General features: G+C 42.9%; 1 protein-coding gene across 3 annotated transcripts in view; it reads right to left on the bottom strand.

Annotated features, from left to right (window-relative positions):
- Positions 1-3,026: 3,026 nt before the first annotated feature.
- The window catches only part of FRAS1 (Fraser extracellular matrix complex subunit 1), a 463,649-nt gene continuing 443,363 nt past the window's right edge, over positions 3,027-23,312 (bottom strand). For all 3 annotated transcript variants that reach the window (XM_061192401.1, XM_061192399.1, XM_061192400.1), the window contains 7 exons: positions 22,617-22,724; positions 21,434-21,593; positions 17,763-17,879; positions 12,841-13,007; positions 9,761-9,966; positions 8,396-8,542; positions 3,027-6,664 (listed from right to left, as the gene is read on the bottom strand). In XM_061192401.1, coding sequence (XP_061048384.1) covers positions 6,071-6,664; positions 8,396-8,542; positions 9,761-9,966; positions 12,841-13,007; positions 17,763-17,879; positions 21,434-21,593; positions 22,617-22,724 — 1,499 coding nt within the window. In that variant the 3' untranslated portion in view covers positions 3,027-6,070. The remainder of the gene's footprint in view (positions 6,665-8,395; positions 8,543-9,760; positions 9,967-12,840; positions 13,008-17,762; positions 17,880-21,433; positions 21,594-22,616; positions 22,725-23,312) is intronic.

The following is a 23,312-nucleotide window of genomic DNA, read 5'->3' as shown; positions in this document are numbered from 1 at the left end:
TGGATATTATGTTTTCTCTCACAGTTGTGAGCTGAGCCGGCCCAGCATGAGAGAGCCAATTGCTAAATTTTCAGGAGTTTTGCAAGTAAACAGAGCCATTATTTTTTATTTTTATTTTTTTTAAAGTCAGTATTTTTTTCTTTTAATAATTTTTTTTAAATTAATTAATTTATTTATGGCTGTGTTGGGTCTTCGTTTCTGTGCGAGGGCTTTCTCTAGTTGTGGCAAGCGGGGGCCACTCTTCATCGCGGTGCGCGGGCCTCTCACTCTCGCGGCCTCTCTTGTTGCGGAGCACAGGCTCCAGACGCGCAGGCTCAGTAGTTGTGGCTCACGGGCTCAGTTGCTCCGCGGCATGTGGGATCTTCCCAGACCAGGGCTCGAACCTGTGTGCCCTGCATTGGCAGGCAGATTCTCAACCACTGCGCCACCAGAGAAGCCCAACAGAGCCATTATTAAAAATTATATTAAATAAACACAATTGAATAAATTATGTTAAAAGCAAAGGTACTCAAACTTTCTAATTCCTTGACATTTTACTGTTATTGATGATCTTGAGGTTATTTATGTTTACTTTATCTGTGTGGTAGAAATGCTATATAAACTTGTGTTCCTGTGTACCTCTTCCCATCTCCATGTTCGGTGAAATTAGGTTAAATTCTGCCATGGTGAGGGCATATACAACACAAAAGCCAGCAAATGCTTCCAATCAGGCCTTCCCTGATGCCAAAAGCTGGGCGTGAAATATTTGTCAGCGTGCCACTGATTATAATAATGGGCAAATTTAAAATTAAGACAGGATTTGAGTTCAAGTGATTAATTATTTCTGATTTATGTTAGAAAATTATAATCAAATGACACTGAATTTAAGGACTCTATAATAGTTCTGGCAGAAGAGAAATAGCAAACTAAAAGGGTTTGAATAAATAGTTTAAAAAAGGGAGTCTATGGAAGCATGGGCAGGGTTAAGTTAAAGGAATCCACAGGGGTGATGAAGCCAGAGGACTAGAGACAGGATGAAAGCATGGCTACCTCTAGGTCTGCATGGGCAAGTGAGGGACGGTGTTGTCAGAGCCTCAAGGACAGGGACAGTGGGAGGGGGCTGCCCGACAGGACCTGTGGCCCAGGAGGGATGCAGGCACTGCCAGAATCACAGCAAGGCAGCGGGGAGGGATAGACACCTTAACTTCTTTCCCATCAATGTCTCCGTTTGGCCAATCTCGACCAAAAGCCAAGGGTGCAAGAAAGCCTCGGAGAAGCGATTTCGGGAAGTCAGTTTCCTGGAGCGTGAACAGGGCAGAGAATTGGTGTGAAGGCAAACAGAATAAGCAGCACAGCAACTTTTGTGTGTCACTAGTATAGAGGATTGGTTCATTTTGGAAACATTCCTTTAGTGAGAATGTTTAAGGGAGGCATCTTGAAACCTTTTTTTTTTTTTACAATTTACAGAAACTCTCCTAGTCTGGGATTCTAATAAACTTTTATAATTTGCTGGTCTTGGAGCTTGGTAGCCTTAAACCAAAATGAGCATGGGGATAAAATTCTGCTCATTTTTGTAGAGAGAGTTGCACCGTGTGTCTATTTTGTTGTATCAATCAAGTGACTGAATTTTTCGGGACAAGCATTAAATTAGAGTTATAGGAGCTTTGGACCATTTTCAAGCAACATCAGTTTGTGCAAAGACTTGAAATTCTGGGATTCATATGGAACTTTCAAAGAAAATTATCCAGGACAATGACCTACAACTATTTCACCAGGACTGAATGAGGTAGAGAAGGTGAAGAAGTCATTGCTCTTGATTGGCAGATGTGCCCGACGTGTCATTGATAGTGTCCCTAGGACTTTACCTGGGCCACTAGCTACTCAGTATGCCATCGAAAGGGCTCCTGCTTAGAGCTATCTCAGGCTCATTTGGGGATAGACTCTTTATTACTCACTCTGGCATCTTAAGTTGAGCGGTGTAAACGACTGATACTGGACTATTTTTAACTTACAAAATTAGGAATTTCATGGGGTTGAATCTAGTAGGATATTCTCAATAGTCTCCCTCTTCTGTTCTCATTATGTTTCTTCAAAACCCTATTCTGTGAGATATTGCAACATCAAAATGAGAACTCATTTTCTGCCATTTACCCCCAAGTTTCCTACATTGTATGGCCATGAAATTTCAGGTCTCAGGAAGCATTTTCACAGCCAGTCCTAACAATTCATAGATTGGCTCCTGATACAGCTTCTGCAAGGGCCTGAGAGAAATGCATCCCAGGGCTTAGAGCCTGCTGTCAGGCAAGGGACAATCATAGGAAATTGTGAGGAAGTAAAGTTTACACCAAGCCCATGACAGCATCTAAGGAAATCCCAGGTTTGGTTGTGGCATCTTTTCCCCAGATTTCATGAAAAAATGCTTTTTCAAGTCTTGCTGGGTTTGCAAATGTGCCATCAAAAGATGCCAACAGAGCCCTGCTGGTCACTGTCACTGGTTTCCCAGAGGGGACAAATGCACAGGCTTGCAGAATGCCTGGGCTAAGTTTCATTCTGACTCTGCCATTTTTCCTGCACGAGCCAATAAATTCTTATTTGGAGTTTTGGTCATCTGCAGGGTGAGTCACGGACACTTAACAAATCTTTGTGTCTGTATAAAAGGACATAGCTATTTTCACACTATATCAAGTGTCCTGAGAAGGTTTGATGATTATAAATATAGTGTAAATAATCATCTTATTGTATTGTATTGCACATGGAGGTTTTAGTTATTCCTCTTTGTTCTGGGGTTTCAACAGATTGCAAAAGAAGAACTATGATAATGTGGGGATAGGAAATTTATTCTTGATCTTAGCACAAGTAGCGAGTGTCTCGGATGCAACCCCTTCAAAGGGATTTTCTCCAAAAACCTTTGTCTCAAATTTTAGAATGATTTTGCCATCTCAATGGCATTGTCTTACATTAATGAGATGAAGAATCTAATGAGATGAATATAGCAAAAAAACCACAACCAGACTGTCATTTATGAATACAAATTTATATAGTGGCATATGCTATTGGAGAAATCAGAAATTCATAACACACAAATTGGTATTGGAAATACAAAGATCATTTCAGAGTCAAGAAATCAGGTTGACAGCACCACGGATGTTTTACTCAAGTCTGAGCAGGTGTGTAGTATCCAAGAAGAATGAATACCTGTGGGACACCGAGACTGACTATTGTAAAACTGTGCAAAACACATCCCAACACTCTTTCTGCATCTACCTGTAAGAATCTGTGTGAGTCCGCCAGGAGGCCTGGGGTACAATCTAAGGGCAAAGGTGCAGACTCTTCTATCTTTTAACCTTCACAGCCAGCATGTGATAGCAAATAGCAACCCCTGAGGGTCTTTTGTTCCTTCTCACCTAAAGACATGGTATAAAAGGTTAGTAAAACACACACAAGGCCTTAGTGAGCAAGTTAGAAAAACCGAAAGGAGAGCTTTGACTGAAGTATAACTGCACATCAGTCACCAAGTTCTCTGCTTCCTAGTATGAAGTATAAAACATAAAAGAAATGAAAAATTCTGTATCAAAGAAGTAAATCTCAGTTTTACATCTCGGAGCCATTTCTATTTCACAAGTGTGTGTCCACTAGGGAAGGATCAGCGCTCAATAAAGTGTATGTAGTGGGGGATAGAAAGGAAGGGAGGCGGGGATACCCCAAGGGCTTTCCTTTCACGCGGATAACTATCTCACGGTCCTCAGCGACACTGCTCTTGTCATTCGAGAACAATTCCACGGAGGCTGCTAGGAGCGCTCTGAGATCAGTCTCCACTCCTTCCCGCACTGGCTCCGTTCTGCCATCTGTCTACATTCTGCCCACCCATGTGCCCTATTTAGCAGGAAGAGAAGGGCAGTGCAAGAAGACTATTCGAGCAAGTGGAAAGTTGCTGCTTCAACGTGCAAGCATTCAGGGACCGAGAAGCAGTGATAAACAACAGGCCAGATCAAAAGATCTGATCACTCACTCCAACTCATCTTCTCCTGCAAACTTTGTGCTCAGCTTGGAGTTGCTAAGTCACACTTTCCTCTAAATGTCCTGCTCTGGAGAATGATTCACAGTCTCACCTCCTGCTAATACATTATTACAGCTTTTCTGTTCAGTCCTCCTCAAGCCCACTGCCAGATTCATGCCTACGTCAAGTGGTGCTTCTTTGCTCCAATGAGAAGATTATTTTATAATCCAAGTAGAAGAGATAGTTTTTTTTTCCCTCTACTTACCCTTGTGATGTTGCCACCATACTCTCTCTCCTCCCCTCCCTAAATTGATTCCTCTATCATTCACCCATGACACCATTCATTTGTTTACTGAACAAATATTCCTGGAGCGCTTGTTGTGTACAAGGCACTGCTGGAGAACCCAAGGCACGGCTCACACCCGCCCTTCTCTCAAGGAGCTTGGATTCCGGCTGAGATGCCTAAAATCTTTCACGGTTCATTCTTTCTAGCTTTTAGGACCAGAGTGTTTCCAGTGTGGAATGTTCTCAAAGAGCTAGGGTCATCCTAATACAAATACTACACAATGTGAATGCTCTGTGATTTGCTCTGTGATTACAGTGTGCCGTGCGTCAGGAAGGGGACGTGTCTTTTACTCCTGAACAATGCAATGGTGCCTCCAGTTCAAAATAACATGACATGCATGCTTATGTTTTTGCCGATACAGCAGAAACAAAACTGAAACACAAAAGCAAGCGGTGCGCACACTACGTACAACATCATCAAGCTGCTATTTGAACACTAAATCATTTTAAAGCCATGTGTTCATGGCCTTGTCATGTGCTGATATGATAAAATAAGTGCCTGAGCTACCGAAACAAGAACCCCCAAAAGAGAAATCCCTGAAACACTGTACCAGGAACGGTGCCTTTATCTGCTGTACTAGTACTTTATCTGCTGTACCAGTACTTTATCTGCTGGGAGTACTAGTACTTTTCTACTGTGAGTACTAGTACTTTTCTGCTATGACTACTAGTTGGCATCCATTAACTCTGATTTCGCTCTGGCCTGAGCTTTCTCCTAATTTGCTTTATTCAAATGAATCTCTGACTTTTCTGCAACCCTAACCAAATAAAAACCCCACAGCTAGCAAAGCACACAGCTTGTCTGTTATTGGACTGGGAAAAGCCTGGGGTAGCAGGAACTGTGGTAGGTGTTTCAAGCATCCACAGCAGTGCTGAATAAAAAGGCCACAGTGCAGCAATCTTGCCTGGTGGCATCCTTTGTCAGGGAGGATGTCTGGATGTGTCCTGGCTGCAGTGTAAACCAGCCGGGCACAAGGACATCCCCCTGGGCCTAGGGTGCAGGGCATCACTGATGTTCTCTGAGGCGCCTGCCAGGTCCCTCCTTTCCCCAGGTTTCAGTCCCCCCCCCCCCAATAAGGAGGGTTCCGCTGTGCCTGATGACTGACAGGCGAGGCCGAGGTTTCTCCCTTGAGTTGTGGAGAAATGCTCTAGTCCAGAGCACTTTGAACTCCCAGGTGAAAAGGGCTGGTGATGCAAGGTACAATCAGAAGCCATGGAGGGCAGGTTGTCAAGTGGACACATGAGCAGACACACAGGTGCCGATTAGCAGAATTCTGAGCAGAACCTGGGCGCCAGCAGCGTGAACTCCGCTGTGCAGAGGCCCAGGAAAATCTCAAGCAGCAGGGAGCTGGAGTGGGGGGAGGAGACCGGAGGCCCTGCATCCCTGTCCCTCTCCCTCTGAGACCTGCCTGGTACACCCCCAGCCCTCTGAGCTCCACCAGCTGTGGAGCTCACTCCTGTCCTAACACCAGACACTGGCTTTCTAAGATCAGCCCTACAGAAGGAACAATTTGTCGCTGCTGACACGGTTAACGGGATCCACGGAAAGAACTACTTCCATCCTCTGGGGTCTCAGTGGTTCTTTGTTTAATGAGGTAGCTCAGCTGTGAGTTGATGCATGTGATGTGTGCCTCCGCCATTCAAAGCTATAGTTTTCCCTTTTCAATCGGCAAGATTATAAAAATACCAGTATTTTCCCCCGTTTTATAGAAATGATTTTAGAAAAAAAGTACTCATGGATCTCCTCCATTAAACTTCTGTTCCGTCTTGCAAATTGTTGTGAACTCTGACTTCCAGATTCAATTTTTTTACTTTAGCACCTTTGAACACATAAGCGCCCTCGGTTTCGCCGAGTACGTTGACATTCCGCACGGTGCAGTACTGTCTGTCCACGTTCTTCTCCACCCTGTCTGCGCCCCTCTTGGGCACATCCACCTTGGTATTCAGAGGGTAATCCTCCAAAATGCCCCCTGTGGGCGGCTTCTTCCTCTGTTTCTGGCATTTCCTGGTGATGAAACAAGCCACCAAAAACACCAGAAGTAGGAGCATGATGGCAGCAAGGGCGCTGCTGATAGACGCCCCGGTTTGGGATAGAGAAGCAGCTACAGCTGGCTCTTCCATCTCCAGATTCAGCGACTTCATATTGGTGCCATTCTTGACTTGGTCCCCTTCATTGTCATAGATGAGGGATTCGTCAAGGGTCAGCCAGCCACTGGGGTCCACCAGGTCCCTTCGGTTGCGCCTCAGAGGGGCCGTGAGAGAGCGCTGGACCCTGGGACCTGAGATGGTGTCAGGTCCAATGATGTAGATCACCTGGAGATACCACTGGTGTCCGGCTTCCACCTGCAGGAGGAGGAGATGGCGAGACAAAGCGAACATGTCATTGCTGCCCACAGACCACCTCTGAGGAAAGGCAATGCAAAGACAACTGCCCACCACAAGCCCCAATAGATAAATGGTTTCAAGAAAAGCATTAGCCACACCAGTGTTCAAAGCAGCATTACTTACAGTAGCCAAGATATGGAAACAACCTAAGTGTCCATCAATAGATGAATGGAAAAAGAAGATGTGGGGTGTGTGTGTGTGTGTGTGTGTGTGTGTGTGTGTGTGTATACCATGCAGCCATAAAAAAGAATCTTGCCATTTGTGACAACATGGATGGACCTAGAAAGCATTACGCTAAGTTAAATAAGTTAGACAGAGAAAGACTAATACCATATGATTTCACTTATTTGTGGAATCTGAAAAACAAAACAAGCAAACAAAACAAAATGAAAACAGTCTCATAGATGCAGAGAACAAATGGGTAGTCGCCAGAGGGAGGAGGGTGTGGGGAGCACTGTGGTATGTGAAGGGCCTTAAGAGGTACAAACCTCCAGTTATCAAATAAATAAGCCAGGGGATGTAATACACAGCATACGGAATATGGCCAATAATACTGTAACAGCTTTGTATGGGGACAGATGGTTACTAGACTTATCACATCAATCATTTCATAACGTATGCAAATGTCAAATTACTGCAAGTAATTCTTGCCACTGGAGTCCACCTGAAACGAACATAATATGGTACATCAAATGTGTTTCAATTAAAACAAAGAAAGGAAACTGATCCACTAAAGAATCTCTTGCTTTTAAAGTCATGGAATAAATCAGACCATAACTGGCACCCTTTAAGAAAAATGTTGAGGTAAGACTATGCATGGTGCATGTAAGGATTAGTAAATATGCCACTGTAACTGTAGCAGAATAAATAAATTTTTGATGAAGTAAAAAAAAAAAAAAAAAAGAAAAAGGAAAAAAGAAAAGAAAAGCATTAGCCATGGTTGGTGTCTGTGAATAGAGAACTGAACCGAATATTTTGGGGTTCTGTTTAGTATTCATAATCACATTTATTCCCAGTACCTTTTATTGTTTTCTATGCCAATTTACTATTTATTGATGAACTTTAGCTAAAATAGAGTCATTCAACAAATATTCACTAAACACCTACTCTGCGCATAATACACAGATACTTGACAAAAAATCTGTTAAATCTTAACACTTCTTGGATCCTCCCCTGAGTTATGTCATCAAGTATTTTATTTCCCTCTCATCTGCCCCCATGGAAACCCTCCATGATTTTGAAATAACTTCTGAAGAGTGATAATAGTTCTGAAATCCAAGGTCATGGCTTACTATTTGGAGACAGAGAAGAGTGGAATTTGATCTTGGAAGTTTATGTTTATTACTGGGACTTAGAGTATTTTTGCTTATCAAATACTAGTAATTCTTGCCATTCTAAATTACTGAATTGTATTTATGAGTTTGTTAAATATTTCCACATGCCTGTGAAAATCAGCTGGTGCAGCAAAGAGCCATGACAAGTGACTATATGCAAATTAAAGAATTTTATTAGTCTATTGGATAGACAGTAAAGTTTTGGATGAATGATGAGCTTAACAACAATAAAAAAAGACCTGCCAGTAAGAATGCTATAAAAAGAAACTGACATCAAAGAGATGATGTCATCCTCCTTTTTGTAACCTTTAAAGTGACCTTGATCCTGTGCTTCTATTCTTCTCACCACACTCACCTTATAGAGTGCGTCCACCTTCAGAGTAAATCCATCCACGCCTGGCATGCTACTGACCACGTGGAAATCAGGCAACTCAGAAGCAAAGTGGGCTTCAAAGGGCACGTCGTGGAAGTACTTGTCCGTTACCTCTGGCTGACTGCGGTCCTAGGATTTCAGAAAAAAGAAACGCAAGATTTAGAAAGACGGAACCACTGAACTGGCAGGTGGCAGTCACTGGGAGGAGAAAGGTACTCTCCACTCCTCCTTTGGGTCGGGTCAGGAGGGTACATGCTGCAGGAGCCCTCTCCTTAAGCTGACCGCTGCCTCTGGGCACCGACTGCCCTCTTCAAGGGAGGACACTTGGTGGCCTCTGTGATCTCAAAACCCAATGGGTGAGAGAGCCTAGACCAACAACTCTCAAGCTATTTGGTCTCAGAACATAAAAATTAAGGACCCCCCCCCCAAAGCTTTCATCTTATGTGATTGATATCTATCAATATTTACTGTATTAAAATTAACACCGTAATTATGTTACAATTAACAATTTTTTAAAAAATGAAAAAATGTATTTACTAATACATTTTAAAATAGAAATGAGAAACTCACTACATGTTAACATAAGTAACATATTTTTTAGTGAAAATGTCTGTATTCACACCCACCTCCCAAAAAGGGAGCTGGCACTGTTTTACATTTTTGCAAATCTCTGTTAAAGAACTAGATTCTCACAATTGCTTCTGTATTCAATCTGTTGTGACATGTTGTTTTGGCTGAAGTATATGAAGAATCTGGCCTCACATAAGCTATGTAGTTGGAAGACAGAGAAATGTTTGAATAACTTTTTCAGATAATTATGGATATTCTTTTTTGATACTAAATCAAAACTCAACAAGTGGTATTTTTTCTAAAGATTAGTCACAATGTGGAATCTGACTCCATATCAATAAAACCTTCGTACTCTCGGCACTCATGAGGGACTGAGTAGGAAAAAGGCAAGCATCATCATATCATTATGAAAGTAGTTTTGACCTCGTGGACGACCTGAAAGAATATTGGGGATGTTCAGGGGTGTCTGGGACACACTTTGAGAAACACTGGCTTAGACTTTCCTCTTCCTAGAACATCAGTAACAGCTTGTCTTGTTACCCACCAAACCTTCACATTTGGTAATATGTATCGAGTTAGCCAAAACATCGTTCGGGTTCTTTCATAAGATCGAACGAACTTTTTGGCCAACCCAATACTAACATTAAGCGGGTAGAAGTAACAACAACAATATCTGTAGAAAACCATCAAGAGTGGGGTTCTATCTGCTTCAGGCAAAACCAATGGCTGAGGAAATCTACTCGTGTGTCAGCCCTTTAACACTAACAGTTAGCATACCAGCAGCAGGAATCTGTGTTTTAGGTGTTTGTTTGGCTGAATGCATCCATACTGTGGCCCTTCATTGTAGATTGTCCCCGTGGGATCAAAGAAAGGCACGTAGCCATCCTTGCCAGTACAAAGATAGACCTTCTCCAGCTGGAGTTTGTAAGCAGAATTAAGGTTTTGTTCTGGATTCCAAAGTACTCGGCCATAAAGGATTTGACCTGAAAAGATTGCAAGGCATTAATTAGGTCAGACTTTAAGATTAAAGAGAAAAAAAGTGTCAAGGATAGAAGGGATTTAACATGCTCCTATAGAGTCAAAAGTACCTTTCTATGAAGAGCTGTGGGGTCCATGTGCCCTTAAAATACACATTCATTCATGTATAGCTTCTTTTAATCAGTAAACGTTACTTAAGTATTTAGGGTAGGGCAAGCACTCTGTTACGTGCAGGGGATACGAAGGTGAGTGAGACACAGATGAGAGGGCAGAAATAAAAGCAAAGCAATTGCTAATAATAGCTGACATTTATCGAACTCATAGCATTTGCTAGGTACTGTACTAAGTCCTTCCCATGGAAGAACTCATGTAGTGCTCACGATTTTACAGATGAGGAAATTGAGTGGTTAAGTGACTTGTTCAAGGTCACAAAGTTAGTAAGTGGTGAGGGTCAAAGTGCTTTGTCTCGAAAAACCCACACCATTAACTTCCACACGATACTGTTGCGTACAACAGAGGAAGGCACGTAACATCAAATGAGCATATAGCTGAGCAAAAAAATCTGCCTGAGGAAAGGTATGGAAGGATTTAAAGAAGAGATGACATTGGGCAGTATCCTGAACGATGAGTAGGCATTTGTCAGATAGAGCATTTGAGGCGGGTGGGAGAGGCTGGGGAGAGCAATCTAGGCTTTAAAAGCAAGTCCATGTACAAAATACGGAATGCTGGAAAGGTATCAGCCCCGGTGTAGGTACTTTTCCTTAGTTCCTGCTAGGGCATCAAGTTCTTTATCTACAGTATCTTATTTAATCCTCCCAAGAGCCTAAGAGATAGGTTCAATTATTATCCCTATTTTAAATAACTTGTCCAGCGTTTCATATCTGTGACACGTAGGGAGGAGGATTTGAGCACAAATTCGTCTGGCTCCAGATGTCCATCCCGAGCATTTACTATGGCACTGGGTAGGCCAGTGATTGGGGTGGAGGGTGCTGGGAGGGCTCTGGCAGGAGAGACTCCCAGGACGGTTGATTAATGGTGTGAGGATTCTGGACTTGAGTATAGGAGTAATAGGCAACGCCGGAAGGTTTTAAACGGGGGCTTAAGGTCAACGCACCTGGGCTTTAGAAACATGGAGAATGAAGACAAAGAGACCAGAATCACAGGTAGGGAGTTATTTTAACGCTCTAGCAAGAAATAGGTATCCAAAATATAGCAGTGAGGCAAGGGGATGCATTCAAGAAATGTCTAGGAGTTGGAACCATTCATCTTACGATAGATGGGATACAGGAGGCAAGGCAGAAGCAGAGGATAGCCCTGAGGTCTTTGGCTGGGCCACCTGGAGTATGGTGATGCAGTCAGTGGGGCAGTGGATGTGAGAGGAACATGTCTGGGGGGAGATAAGTCCAGTTCTAGATGTCTCTAGGTGTCTGAACGACATCCGCTTGGAGAGGTTTGGCAGTTCAGGTCCGCATGTGGAAGTGTGGAAATGAAGCTCAGGAGGGACCAGGGACAAGGTTAATTTTTGTGGGATGGTTGTGGAGTAGTAGGAGCTTAGGAAGAGTTCAGGGTAAAGGGATGAGGCAAGCCATGGGGATGACCGGAGTAGCACTGAAGTGAGAACAGAAGTGAGAGTCAAGCATGGAACATGGAGACAGCAACACGGACGGGGCAGAGGATGGAGACCCAAGGCCGGAGAGTGAGAAGTGGTCAGAGAGGTAAGATGGTGTCAGGTGAGGCTGGTGCAAAGGAAACCAAACAGGAAAAAGGTGTCAAAATCCATAGGTTTGGTGTCATGGACAGGAGAGGATTCTGAGCCGTGGTGGGACAAACCCAGCCTGCAGCAGACGGACGGACGAGTGACTGGGAAGAACGCCCATGAGGACAGTGTGTGCTCACCACTTCTTCAGGAAGCTTCTCAGAGAAAAGAAAAGGAGAACATGGGCTGAAGTTTGAGGGAGAGGTAGGGATGAGAGATTTTCTTTTTCTGTTACAGGATGTGTTTTTAGGATGAGAGAAAAAAACACAGATGTGAGCAGAAGATTAAAAGTAAGAGAAAGGCAGAAGAGATAACTGAGAGAAAAGGCAGATGATTGATTCATTTATTATTAATTCATTCAACAAATATTTATTGAGCACCTTGGCATTGGTGGTATGGTGTGCAAATTTGGTATTTGATCACAATCTCTGTTCTAATGGAACTTACAGTCTAGTGGTAGAGATAGGCAATAAATAAGGAAAGAAATGTATATATTATAGTATTAAAAATTGTGATAAGTACTATTAAAAAATGAACAGCATTCTGTGAAAGTGACAAATATGAAGGCTTATATTAGATTGACTGGTGCAATCAAGGCAAGTCTCTATGGGGAGGTTAACATTTAGATAGAGACCCAAAGGAGAAGAAAGTCAAGGGAACCATGTTTGGGAGAGGGAGGGGACAGAGGAACCATTTCAAGTAGAGAAAGCCTGCTGGAGAGGACATGTATGTTTGTCATAGCTTTGAGGCTGCCAGGCAGTGGGGTCATACTGCAATCTCTCTGAGGAACTGAGAGATAAAGCAGTTTACCCAAAGTCAGACAATGGGTTAGAATCTGGTTGGAAACCCCAGTGTTCTTACTACTCAGACCAGTGCTTTTCCACAGTATCGCACTGCTGATCATTGTCGCACCAAGAATGTGATCTTATTTTTGAAATAGCTTGAAGGAAGAATATGGGTCTGTTCCTTGACTAAACCTTGGCTGCCCTGGAACCAACGCTGGGGGAATCTTCCCTGGAGAGTTGACTGAAAGCCAATGAGCAGAGATGCTAGTCCAACGACCTATCCGAAAGCTTCTCAAGTCCAGCAGAGTCTCTGTCTGCGGGTGAAGGGAATGACTTACCTTTGGAGAAGGCCCCTTTGTAATCCATTTCCGCCAGTGACATATCAGATGTGTTGGGGTCCATCAGGAACACCTTCTCATTGTTGCAGAGCTGAAATTCAGTATTGAGCGAGTACACAACAGGGACGGGGCGGTTGGTCTGCTGGAATGCAATGGGTATCAGGAATCTAAATGTGGGGAAAACAAGAGTTTCTTGAGAGCAGGGTCGACTTTGCATTTGCCATTTGAGCTGCCCTCCCTTTCCCACCCTTCTCAGGATTGTGAACAGTACTTTGTTGTAGGCGCTACATATTTACTGAATAAAGAGATGTCTGCAGGCGAGAGTCTTTATTTAGTTCAGGTCCTTATGAGGTTCATCCGCTCTTTGGAGCAGGAATAATCTAATTGGTCTTTAGACTCTACAACACTCTTTGCTTTTCCTGGCCCTCTCATTCTGGAAAGCCCTGAGGGCCGATCTGAGATTATCGGTGATGAATTTAAAGTTTCCTGACTTTGGCCTTGCTGACCCTTCTGCTGGAACACTCCTTCTTCCTCTGCCACCGTCCTTTGCCTAGTGAACTCTTATTCTTCAGATCTCAACTCAAGCACCACTTTCTCTAGGAAGCTTACCCTCTTTTTCTTCCCTCCCAGGCTGGGTCAGATCCCTTATCATTTGTTCTCATCACATTGTGCACTTTTCTTTCATAGTACTTACTGTGGTTTGCTATTCTATTTAAATGTGTGATCAAAGTCTGCTTCACCCATTATGGGTTCCATAGCGTCATAATCCACACCTATCTGCTCACCATTGTACCTGCCATGCTGGCCAAGCTCCTAACACATATGTTTGTTAAAGAATAATGCACAAGTGATGACTTGAATGCTTTATTCTTCCAATCAAGTCCATCTGACCATTCCCTACTTTTAACTGAAGCTGCTCCAGGGGTAGATTTGAGAGGGCTGAGGTGTAGGAGGAACTTGGGGTGTAGGAGAAACCCACACAAAACAAGGCTGACCATGCTTCAACAGCTTTGATATAACCATTAATTGTACCAAGAGCTCATTTATCTGACTCAGGGAAATAGGTTTTTCTTGTTGATGTTGGTATTTGTTACCGGAATCCACACAGTTCCAGGACATAAGACGCTTGATAAATACTTATTGATTAAAGAGAATGAATAAAGGGCTTGAGATGATGATAATGATGATTTATAAGGTTATATGTATGACAGACTCACAAAAATAGGCATAATAGGAGACACAATTCTTTTGAATTAAGTCTGAATTTCCAGTCAGGCTTGATTATTTGTTGTGTTGCAGTTCTACTGCATCCATATGAAGCCATATTGAAAGATATGGAGATGATCAAAAGCAAAATTAGGCCCAAGGGGGAAAGTCACCCTGGGAATAACAGGGAACCCACAGGTAAGGATCTCCCTGATGCAAGGCGAGAATATGAACCCTGAGGCCTCAGTACACTCCAACAATACTCTTCACCCTGCAGACTTCCACACCCACACAGCACTGGGACTGGAGAAGGGGTTAATGCCTTTTTTGCTCCTTTTTGCCATTTCAAACCTTTGTTCCTCTCTCCTCTTAACAACAACAAAAAAAAATCCAGCACCTACCCTGGAGAAACTCTTCTCACACATGTAACTAAGAGACACATAGAGTATTGTTTGTAATAGAGAGGATCTGGGATTATAAGCCAAATAGAGTGGTCAAATAAATTGTGGACTCTTCCTATGAAGACTACTTTAATGCAGTGAAAAACAAACTGCAGCTACATGGATCAACATAAATGTTGATTTCACTTATGAATCAACAAGTGATTCACTGAGGGAAAAAAAAAGCTGCAGAGAGAATTCATGCAGTCTGAAATTTTTATATAAAGTTCAAAAACATGCAAAACCATGTAGAAGTAAATATGAGGTGAACCATAAACCAAAACAAGGGATGATAAGTACAAATATCAGGCTAGTGGTTACCTTAGTGGAGAGTTGGGGAGAGTACAGCTGAAAGGGGCACTGAGGGTGTTTAAATGGTAGCAGTAATGTTCTATTTCTTTTTTTTTCTTTGACTCCCAGTTTCATTAGTTATAAAATGGAGATAACAGTACCAATTTGTGGGGGGTCATTGTAATGCAGATTGAATGCTAAGAGCTTAGTACAGAGTAAGCACATAGTCTGCACTCCATACACGGTCACTAATAACAGTGGTAGTTATTATATTCACTTATCATCAGTATCACAGCCCAAGGGATACCCAATTCATTGCAGCTAGGTAATGTTCTTGAGGTTTTATATATCCACGATATATGGTCTTCTGGGTATCTAAAATATTTCATAATTTAAAAAATTTATTACATGAATAAAAATTCCCCACCAATTCTCTCCAGACGATTTGCCCTCCGTTCTTCCTTTCTGCAACCAACCGCCATTTTCCTGGTCACCATCCTTCCCACATTTGGCTGACTACGGGCTCTCCAGCATTGCTCCTGCCCTCAGTCTCCGTGATTTCAACATCTGCACGGATGAACCTTCTACTCCCCTAGCCTCTCAGTTCCTTGATGTCTTCACTTCCAAAGAGCGAGTTCTCCTCCCCACTGCAGCCACCTACCCTCCACCATCACACTAGGCACCTCCTCCAAAAAAACTCATTTTCAAACACTTCACTCTCTAACTACCACCTCCTATCTTCCCAGCTCACCTCTTCTTTTAATCTCATTCATTAATTCTCCAACCACACCAGACCCTCAGTGACCATGTTTACCAGAATGCAGAGGACCTGGAACACTAATATGCTCATGGTGGGAATGTACACACACAGTTACACATCTATAAACACTGGGAAATGGTGTGACACTTTTTCAAGAAGTTAAACATACATCTGCCATAGGATCCGGCCACTCCATTCCTAGGTATTTACACAAGAAAACAGAAACCATGTGTCCACATAAAGGCTTGTCTATGTATGTTCATAGCAGCTTTATTTATAATAGCCCAAACTGGAAACAACCCAAATGTCCATCAACTGACCGATTTGATAAACAAATTTAGTGTGTCCATACCATGGAATACAACTCATCAATAACAGGAACAAACTACTGATATACACAATACGAATGAGTCAAAATAATCGTGTTGAACAAAAGCAGTTAGAGAGAAAGAATGCTGTGTGATGCCATGTATATAAATTAGCAGAAAATGCAAAGTAATCTGTAGTGACACAAAGATCAGTGGACACCTGGAGGGGAGGGGTGGGCTGGGGTGAGATGGGAGGGAGGGATAACAAAGGGCCATGAGGAAACCTTTGAAGGAAACAGATATATTCCCTATCTTAATTGTGGTGGTTTCACGAGTGTACACGTATGTCAAAATTGATCAAATTGTATATACTTTAAATGTGTGCTATTCATCTTACATCAACAATATTAAAAGCAATTCAATGGGGCCCTCAGCACTGCCGATCTGCTGCCAACTATAACTCTACCGTGCTTACTTTCCCACTTTCTGAGGCGGCTCTGTTTCGCTTCCTCCTCTCTTCTCAAACCTCATTGTTGCTCACTTCCAGCTAGTGCTTTTGCCTTCCTCTTTCAGTGGATGAGCTCTCTGTGCTTCTGGCTAAGGCCGGCCCTTCCCCTCATGCCCCAGGTCTATCCCCTGCCCTACTCAAGGACTTGGCTCTGCAGATCTTCCCTCTTCCCCCTGCATTGTCACATTTCCCCTAACAGACCAATAGGGTTATTCCCACCAGCATACAAACATCCTGAAATATTTTGCACCCTAGAACACAAACAAATTACACCTCCTTTGACCCTTCATCTGTTTCCCGCTAATGCCCCTCTATCTGACATCCGTTATAACAAAATTCCTTAAGCATTGTTGTTCCCTCTTGTCTCCACATTCTTGCCTCCCTCTCTTGAACCCACTCCAATCAGGCTTCATCCCCCTCAGTCCACTGAACCTGCCCTTGGTCAAGATCATCAACCACTTCCCCATTGCCAAATCCAATGGCCACCTCTCAGACTATTAATTTGAAAGTCGCATTCCAAATTATCTTCTCTTAATGATAATGTCAGATTCTGTCTTCAGCGTCTTTCCTCTGAAATGTTTTCTATTCACTTTGCTCAGCTCCTAGAAAGGTGCACTAGACTATACACTGCCTGAGAGCAGAGGTGACTTTTAATCCTCTCCTCTAGTCTCCATGCCGAGGCCAGAGCCAAGTGCACGATAAGAGCTGAATAATTACTGGCTGAATGAGTGAACATTGGCACAACATGGACAGTCTCAGGTCAGAGGTGGGGATGGGCTGATGGACAGCTGATTCTTATTATCCGCAGTAGTTACATTCTATACTGTTGCAATGAACACTGAATGAGCGAACAGTGAACCATTTGCTCCTGAGGGAAATACAGGGTCAAGTTCCTGCAGCCTCTGGTCACAACATTTTCCACCAGTGATCAATACCTAACCCTGTTTTATGCATGTTTCTGTTTAAAGACACCTTATTTGATATACATTGTTGATTCATTCACATAGAACTCATGGCAACAGCACTGAAATTCATGCTTGAATGAAGCTTATCTAACTATCCATCAAGCTCATCACCACCTTCTTGTACTTAGAAAACTAGACAGCACTTTGGCACTATGCCGGGGAGCTATTTTAAACAGCAAAACCACCAACACAAAGCACAAAAATTCGAAAAACATGGCACTAAACAGACCGTAAAAAGAACACTTGTTTACAGTATGCAAAGGCAGAGTGTTGTCTTGCTCGATCTCAGCTGGGAATGTGGGTCAGACGACTCGCTATTTCGCCACTCTGCATGGCAAGGAATGATCGGAATGGCACCACGAAAACTGGTTTTGAGGTTAAATACAAATAAATGTTAGCGAGTAGGTAAGTTCGCAATAGTGAGGCTCAACTGTCTTTCCCTACCTTTCTGGGGCGTGTGCAGTGCAGGCCAAAGGCTTTTCTCCTGGGTCCACCCAAGGCTGAGTGGGCTGCACAGTGCAAGGGATCAGGTAGATGGTGTACTCCCCGGAGTAGTCCTTCCTGGAAACATGCAGGCAGACTGTGGTTAGAGGCACCAATTTATAGATTATTTACTTACCCAGAAACACACTTCATTAAACGGTTTTCGGATGATATTTGTGTTCAGCATCCGACCAAGAACTTTATGAGTCTGCAAACACAAGTTTCAGGAATTCATCACTGATTGTTTTAACCTTTAGAGTACTATCCAGAGGTGTTAAGTAGAGCTCCTTTCACTCAGTCAAGTCCTTTTCATGAGAAATGCCGAGAAAGGCACACTGTTGATAAAAATCTGAAAGGCTCTGGTGAAGGCAAAACAGAACTAGATTTCCTTTAGATTCCCATGAAACTTACTTGACAATTTCTGTTTAGTGTTTCTTGTTGACTGACACCCTGTTACACATTCTCCTCTACAAAAGCTTTTATTTATTGAGATGTGACCGTGTTGTCTGCTGCTGCTCTGATTGAATAGGTGGCAAAGGCCTCACGGTTAAAGGATCCCACTCCACGGAACGCCCCACCCCCATTCATTAGCATTCAGTTTCAAGGCTTCGCTCCTAAACTCTACAGCTTCATCCCTTTAAACGAAGTTGAAGAACAAAATCACTCCTCCTCGGAGATGACTTGCTGGGAATTTCCATGTTTATGGTGGGACTCTGTAGGTCATGAACCTGAAAGCGTGGAGCCTTTGTAGCCTCACCTACTTCACTTCCCACACTTGTCATCGGTAGCAGCCCAGCCCTGGCAGTTTGCCTGGAAGGCAGCCAGACAGCCAGAAGCTTCAGGAAGATTCTTCAAGGGCCCTGGGAGGCTGCCATCCATTGAATGAGGTGCTCAGGGCCGTGAATCCTAATTCTAACTATTGTGATCGTCAACAGTTCTCACATCCTCTGTGTTCATCCTTTGACCATTTCTTTTGTATTATTTGTTTCTGTTTATCAGTAAAGTGACAGCAAAGATTTGGTAAACATAAATAAACAAGTACATAACATTTTTAGGACACAGCCCGTGTTCAGTTTAGTGGAATGGCACAGGCTGGAAACGGGAAGATAGTCTAACCCTACTCTTGCTTTGCCTCTGCAACGGTTGTATGATTTTAGACAAACCTGGCGAACTTTCAGGGCTTAGTTTCTAAACCCCTTCATGCCCCAAAAGCTTGTGTGTCTGTATGTCTGCAGTTTTCTCACATGATCCTTATCTTTCTCCAAAGCTTGGACCAGCAGGAAATGAGATCTTGTATACTATCTTTGAATTACACAAAAATTGACCTGTATAACGTGAATACTAACTCTTAATTAATAGAAATAGTTAATTAGGCAGAAGTGTCCATGCCTGAGCCTTGCTTTCCAAAAGTCAGGCCAGATCCTGTTGTTCCTCCCCTCAAACCCTGCAGTGGCTCCTGTTGCACCAGAGTGAAAGACAAAGTCCGCACACTGGCCTAGAAGGTTCCCCGGTGGCCCGACACCCAACTCCTTCCTGCCTATTACCCTCCTCCTCATTCACTCCACTCCAGCCACGCCAGCCTCCTTGCTGTTCCCTGAGCATGCCAGGATTCTGACACCCCAGGAAATTCGCCAGGAACCCCTTCCCCGGTACTCAGCATAGTTAACTCTAGCACCACCTTCAAGTCTTGCTCGAATGTTCCTTCTTAATGAGGTCTGCTCTGAACATCCTAACCAACATTACAATGTCCCTTCACTCCTGATTCCCCTTACCCTGCTCGTGACCTTTTATTTTTCCATAGCACTCATCACCTTCTAACATGTGATACTATACTCATTCATCATGTCCACTGCTGCGGGCAGAGATCTTTATTTGGTCCACTGATGTACTCCAAGTGCCCAGAACCTTCCCTGACACATAGTAAAAGCTCAATAAATATTTGTTGAACACATGAATGCAGGACAAATGGCATGGTCTCCCCTGGCAGCAGTCCTATGTTTTCCCATCCCTAAATATGAGTTAGGTCGACTTCCTGACGATCCTTGCAAATACGCCAAACACAGTCCTGGATGCAGGTTTTTAATCCTGTAGTTCTTCTCCCCTCCTTTCTGAAAACTAGACATTTCCCACCAGTTGCCCTGCCTCCCCCAGAAGCCTTGGACAGCTCTCCAGCCCGTGCCGGGCCTGAGCTCCCCTCGCTGAGCAGCTGTGGTCAGGGCTCTGCACGGCTCCCAGCGCACACAGCACAGAACACTTGGTGTTGTCTGTCACTTTGCCGTTTATCTATGGATTTTACCTCCTTAGCTCAAATGTTAGCTACTAAAGGATGTTTATTCAGGACTGACCATGTGCTAAAACCTGCAGTTCTGGGGCTTCTAGATCAAGCAGGCATGCCTTTTACCCTTGGGAAGCTCACAATCTAGTGGAAATGGGACTCTACTTAGAGCATTATGAATATATTGAGCTGTGTTACAGTAAAAGCTGGAACGATGTGTGAACGAGGAGGAGGAGCTTCTAGCACTGTATGGGAAGTCAGGGAAGGTGTCACAGAGGGGTCAGCGTTTTAGCTGGAGCTCAGAGGACTTTGAGATTTGCCAGAGGAAAAGAGCAGGAAGGACAGGGGAATTGCAAAGGTACAGAGGTATGGATGAGTTGGTGGATTCAGGCGCTGGGGCGATATTTAATGTGGTTAGAAGACTGGGTTTGAGGTGAGGCTAGAGGGGAGGATATGTGTCTCGCTCAAAGAGCTGGACTTCAATTGGTCAGAGGTGGGGAGTCAGCAGAGGATTCAAAGAGGACCATTTCTCTGCCTATAAATTGGGACAAGTACATGCACAATCTCATGAGGTTCTAGGAAACACAGCCCTTAATGATTATTTTATTATATATTGATTTCAAAGGAATCAGTATACACAAAAAATACTTGATATAAGACCAAACATTTGTAACTAAAAAAATCTCTTTGAAAATGATTCTTAAGACAATTTGCCGCTTCTTAACTGTAAAGAATAAGGTTTTCATGCTAAATATGGTTCTAATTTCGTGATCTATAAAATGGGGTTAACAATATTTACAATAGACTCCATTATCCTTTTCATGGCAAAAGTTTTCATTTTGTTTGCCCTATTCTCCCGTTTTACAAATGGGATGTTTTACTGTATTTATCCAATTCTCATTCTACCTCTATATTGGGTGTGGGAGAGGACTAAATCTTGCTATTTATTTTATAGGACACTGGACCATAAGGTGTGACATCTGGACTTGATAACCAGAGATCCTGGATTTTGCACTGGTTGTGGTAACTGGAATGAAATGTCTTTATTATACTAAGCTTTTAGTTGGACACATTTCCCAGCTTCCTTTGCAGGTAGATGTGCCATGTGACTAAGTTCTGGCCAGTGGGAGGTGAATGAAAGTGATGTGCACCCTGCCTGTTCTTACCCTTGGAATAAGGGTGAGCACTTCCCGCTTTACACATCAGAAGCTGATCTGAGCTACATCTGTTTCTTTCTCTCTATGCCAGAGGGTTGTTTCTATCTCCATTTTAAAATAGAAACCCAGCTTTTGAAGAAAAGCCCTTAAAGAAACTGAGAACATTTCAGATTTACTCCTGAACTCCATCTTGTATTCACCTGTTATAAGAGCTTGTGGCTCTCCAGAGTTGGTAAGGAGAATCAAAAGTCTGAGCACTCCATAGGAGCTGCAGGTCAAATTCAATTCCTCCGAGATGGTCTGGAGTCAATATGAATGATTTCACATCAGGGAGGGTGTGGTGCTCGATCACGAACTGTCCTATTTCAAGGGGAAACACACACACACTTATTTGTAAGTTTTATTGTGCTTGTGGTGAATCCCCTATAAAAGCCTTAGAACTGAATTAATATTCTGCTATAAAACAAGGTTATACCTACCCACTTGCCTCTGAGAATATATTCCACACGGGTTGGGACAGCATGGCCTCTTATTCCAGCCCATCACCTTGCTCATGATGGCCATTATGGTCATATACATTTATAAACAATATGAATATGCTTTGTAGAAATGATGCTAATGAGTCTATTCACAATAATACGAGTCCTTATGTGACAATGAACCTTGAACACACTTAGCTTTGAATTCCAACCAACGTGTCTCTTGGAGGTAGAAAGATCTCAGTAGTTTATAAATAGAAATATCAATTTCAGATTAAAAAACCTCTCATTTAGGGCCGCTCAAGTCCTTGGTGGAAGGAGGCTATTGTGAACATCATTAAAAAGATCAGGGTTATTCAGCAAGACACTTCCACTCTTTAGAACTACAGTAATGCAGTGTCGTGAATAATTAAAAGTAAGGAGACTATTCTATACTGAAAGAGACTAAAGAGGTATAACTGCCAAATTGTAACATATGAATCTTGATTAGATTCACCTTCCTTTTATATAAACAGATGCAAAGTAAATATAAACAAACATAAAAACAAGTAGAAAAGACATTTGTGAGACAATAGAGGGAATACGAATAGGGACTAGATATCACTGGATCAGTGTGAAATATCTTGGCTATGGTAATGCTGTTGCGACGTGTAAGAGAAGGTCCTTGTTTAAGGAGATGTCTACTGAAGTATTTAGGGTAACTTGGCATGAAGCCTGCAACCTGTCTTCACATGGTGTGACCAAAACAATGGGAACGCACGCATGTGTGTGTACAACACACACAGAGCAAAATGTTAATAATTGTTGACTTTGTTCTTCATTGTCCTATTCTTTCAACTTTTCTCGGTGTTTGAATGTTTCTTAGTAATAAAAAACTTGAGGAAAAAAACGGCACTGATATTACCTCTGAATTTGGCGTGGGTCTTGAATTCAATGACCAGACGGCCATCCTCTCGAATGTAGATTCTTATTATCTGAAGTCTGGCAGAGAGCACACTGTCCGTCTGGATTCCTGGGAAGGCAACCGTACACAAGACATCCAAGTGAGGGCTTGGAGAAGGTCCCCCAGGCAGTAGCCTACATGCGACTTATCCCAGTGACACTTCTAAGTAGAGCTGCATGCTTACTTGAATGTAACTTAGGACAAATTTACATATTTGTGTGAACATGGAGTATTTAGAGACATGTGCCAGTTAACATTGTAAGACAGTTCATTCTACTTGGTTCTTTTCTTACAATTCTATTCTCTTGACATAGTCTCTTTATACCTGAAGATGCCACTTAGCCCAGATGCAGGGTCCCAGCCCAGAGCTCAGAAAAAAATGGTCCCTAAAACTTCTTACTATTAACTTTGCACCAGGATGTGGTTACAGCACAACTGCTTCATACTGTATTTTCTTTCCCTCACCAGGACACCTTTCAGTACTTAACAGAACCATAGCCAATGTCCTGGTGGCTACATTTCATATTGAAAGCAATGGAAAATTAAAGGTTAGCTTGTAGAAGGCCAGCTATACATGGCATAACATGAGTCAACTGTGGCTTTAATATGGGCAATTGCAATCACGATACCCATTGAGTTCAGTATGGCCAAAAACTA

This window comes from Eubalaena glacialis, chromosome 5 (genome assembly GCF_028564815.1).
Source record: "Eubalaena glacialis isolate mEubGla1 chromosome 5, mEubGla1.1.hap2.+ XY, whole genome shotgun sequence".
Classification (NCBI taxonomy): Eukaryota; Metazoa; Chordata; class Mammalia; order Artiodactyla; family Balaenidae; genus Eubalaena; species Eubalaena glacialis.
This window is presented reverse-complemented; position numbering and strand designations above follow the sequence as displayed.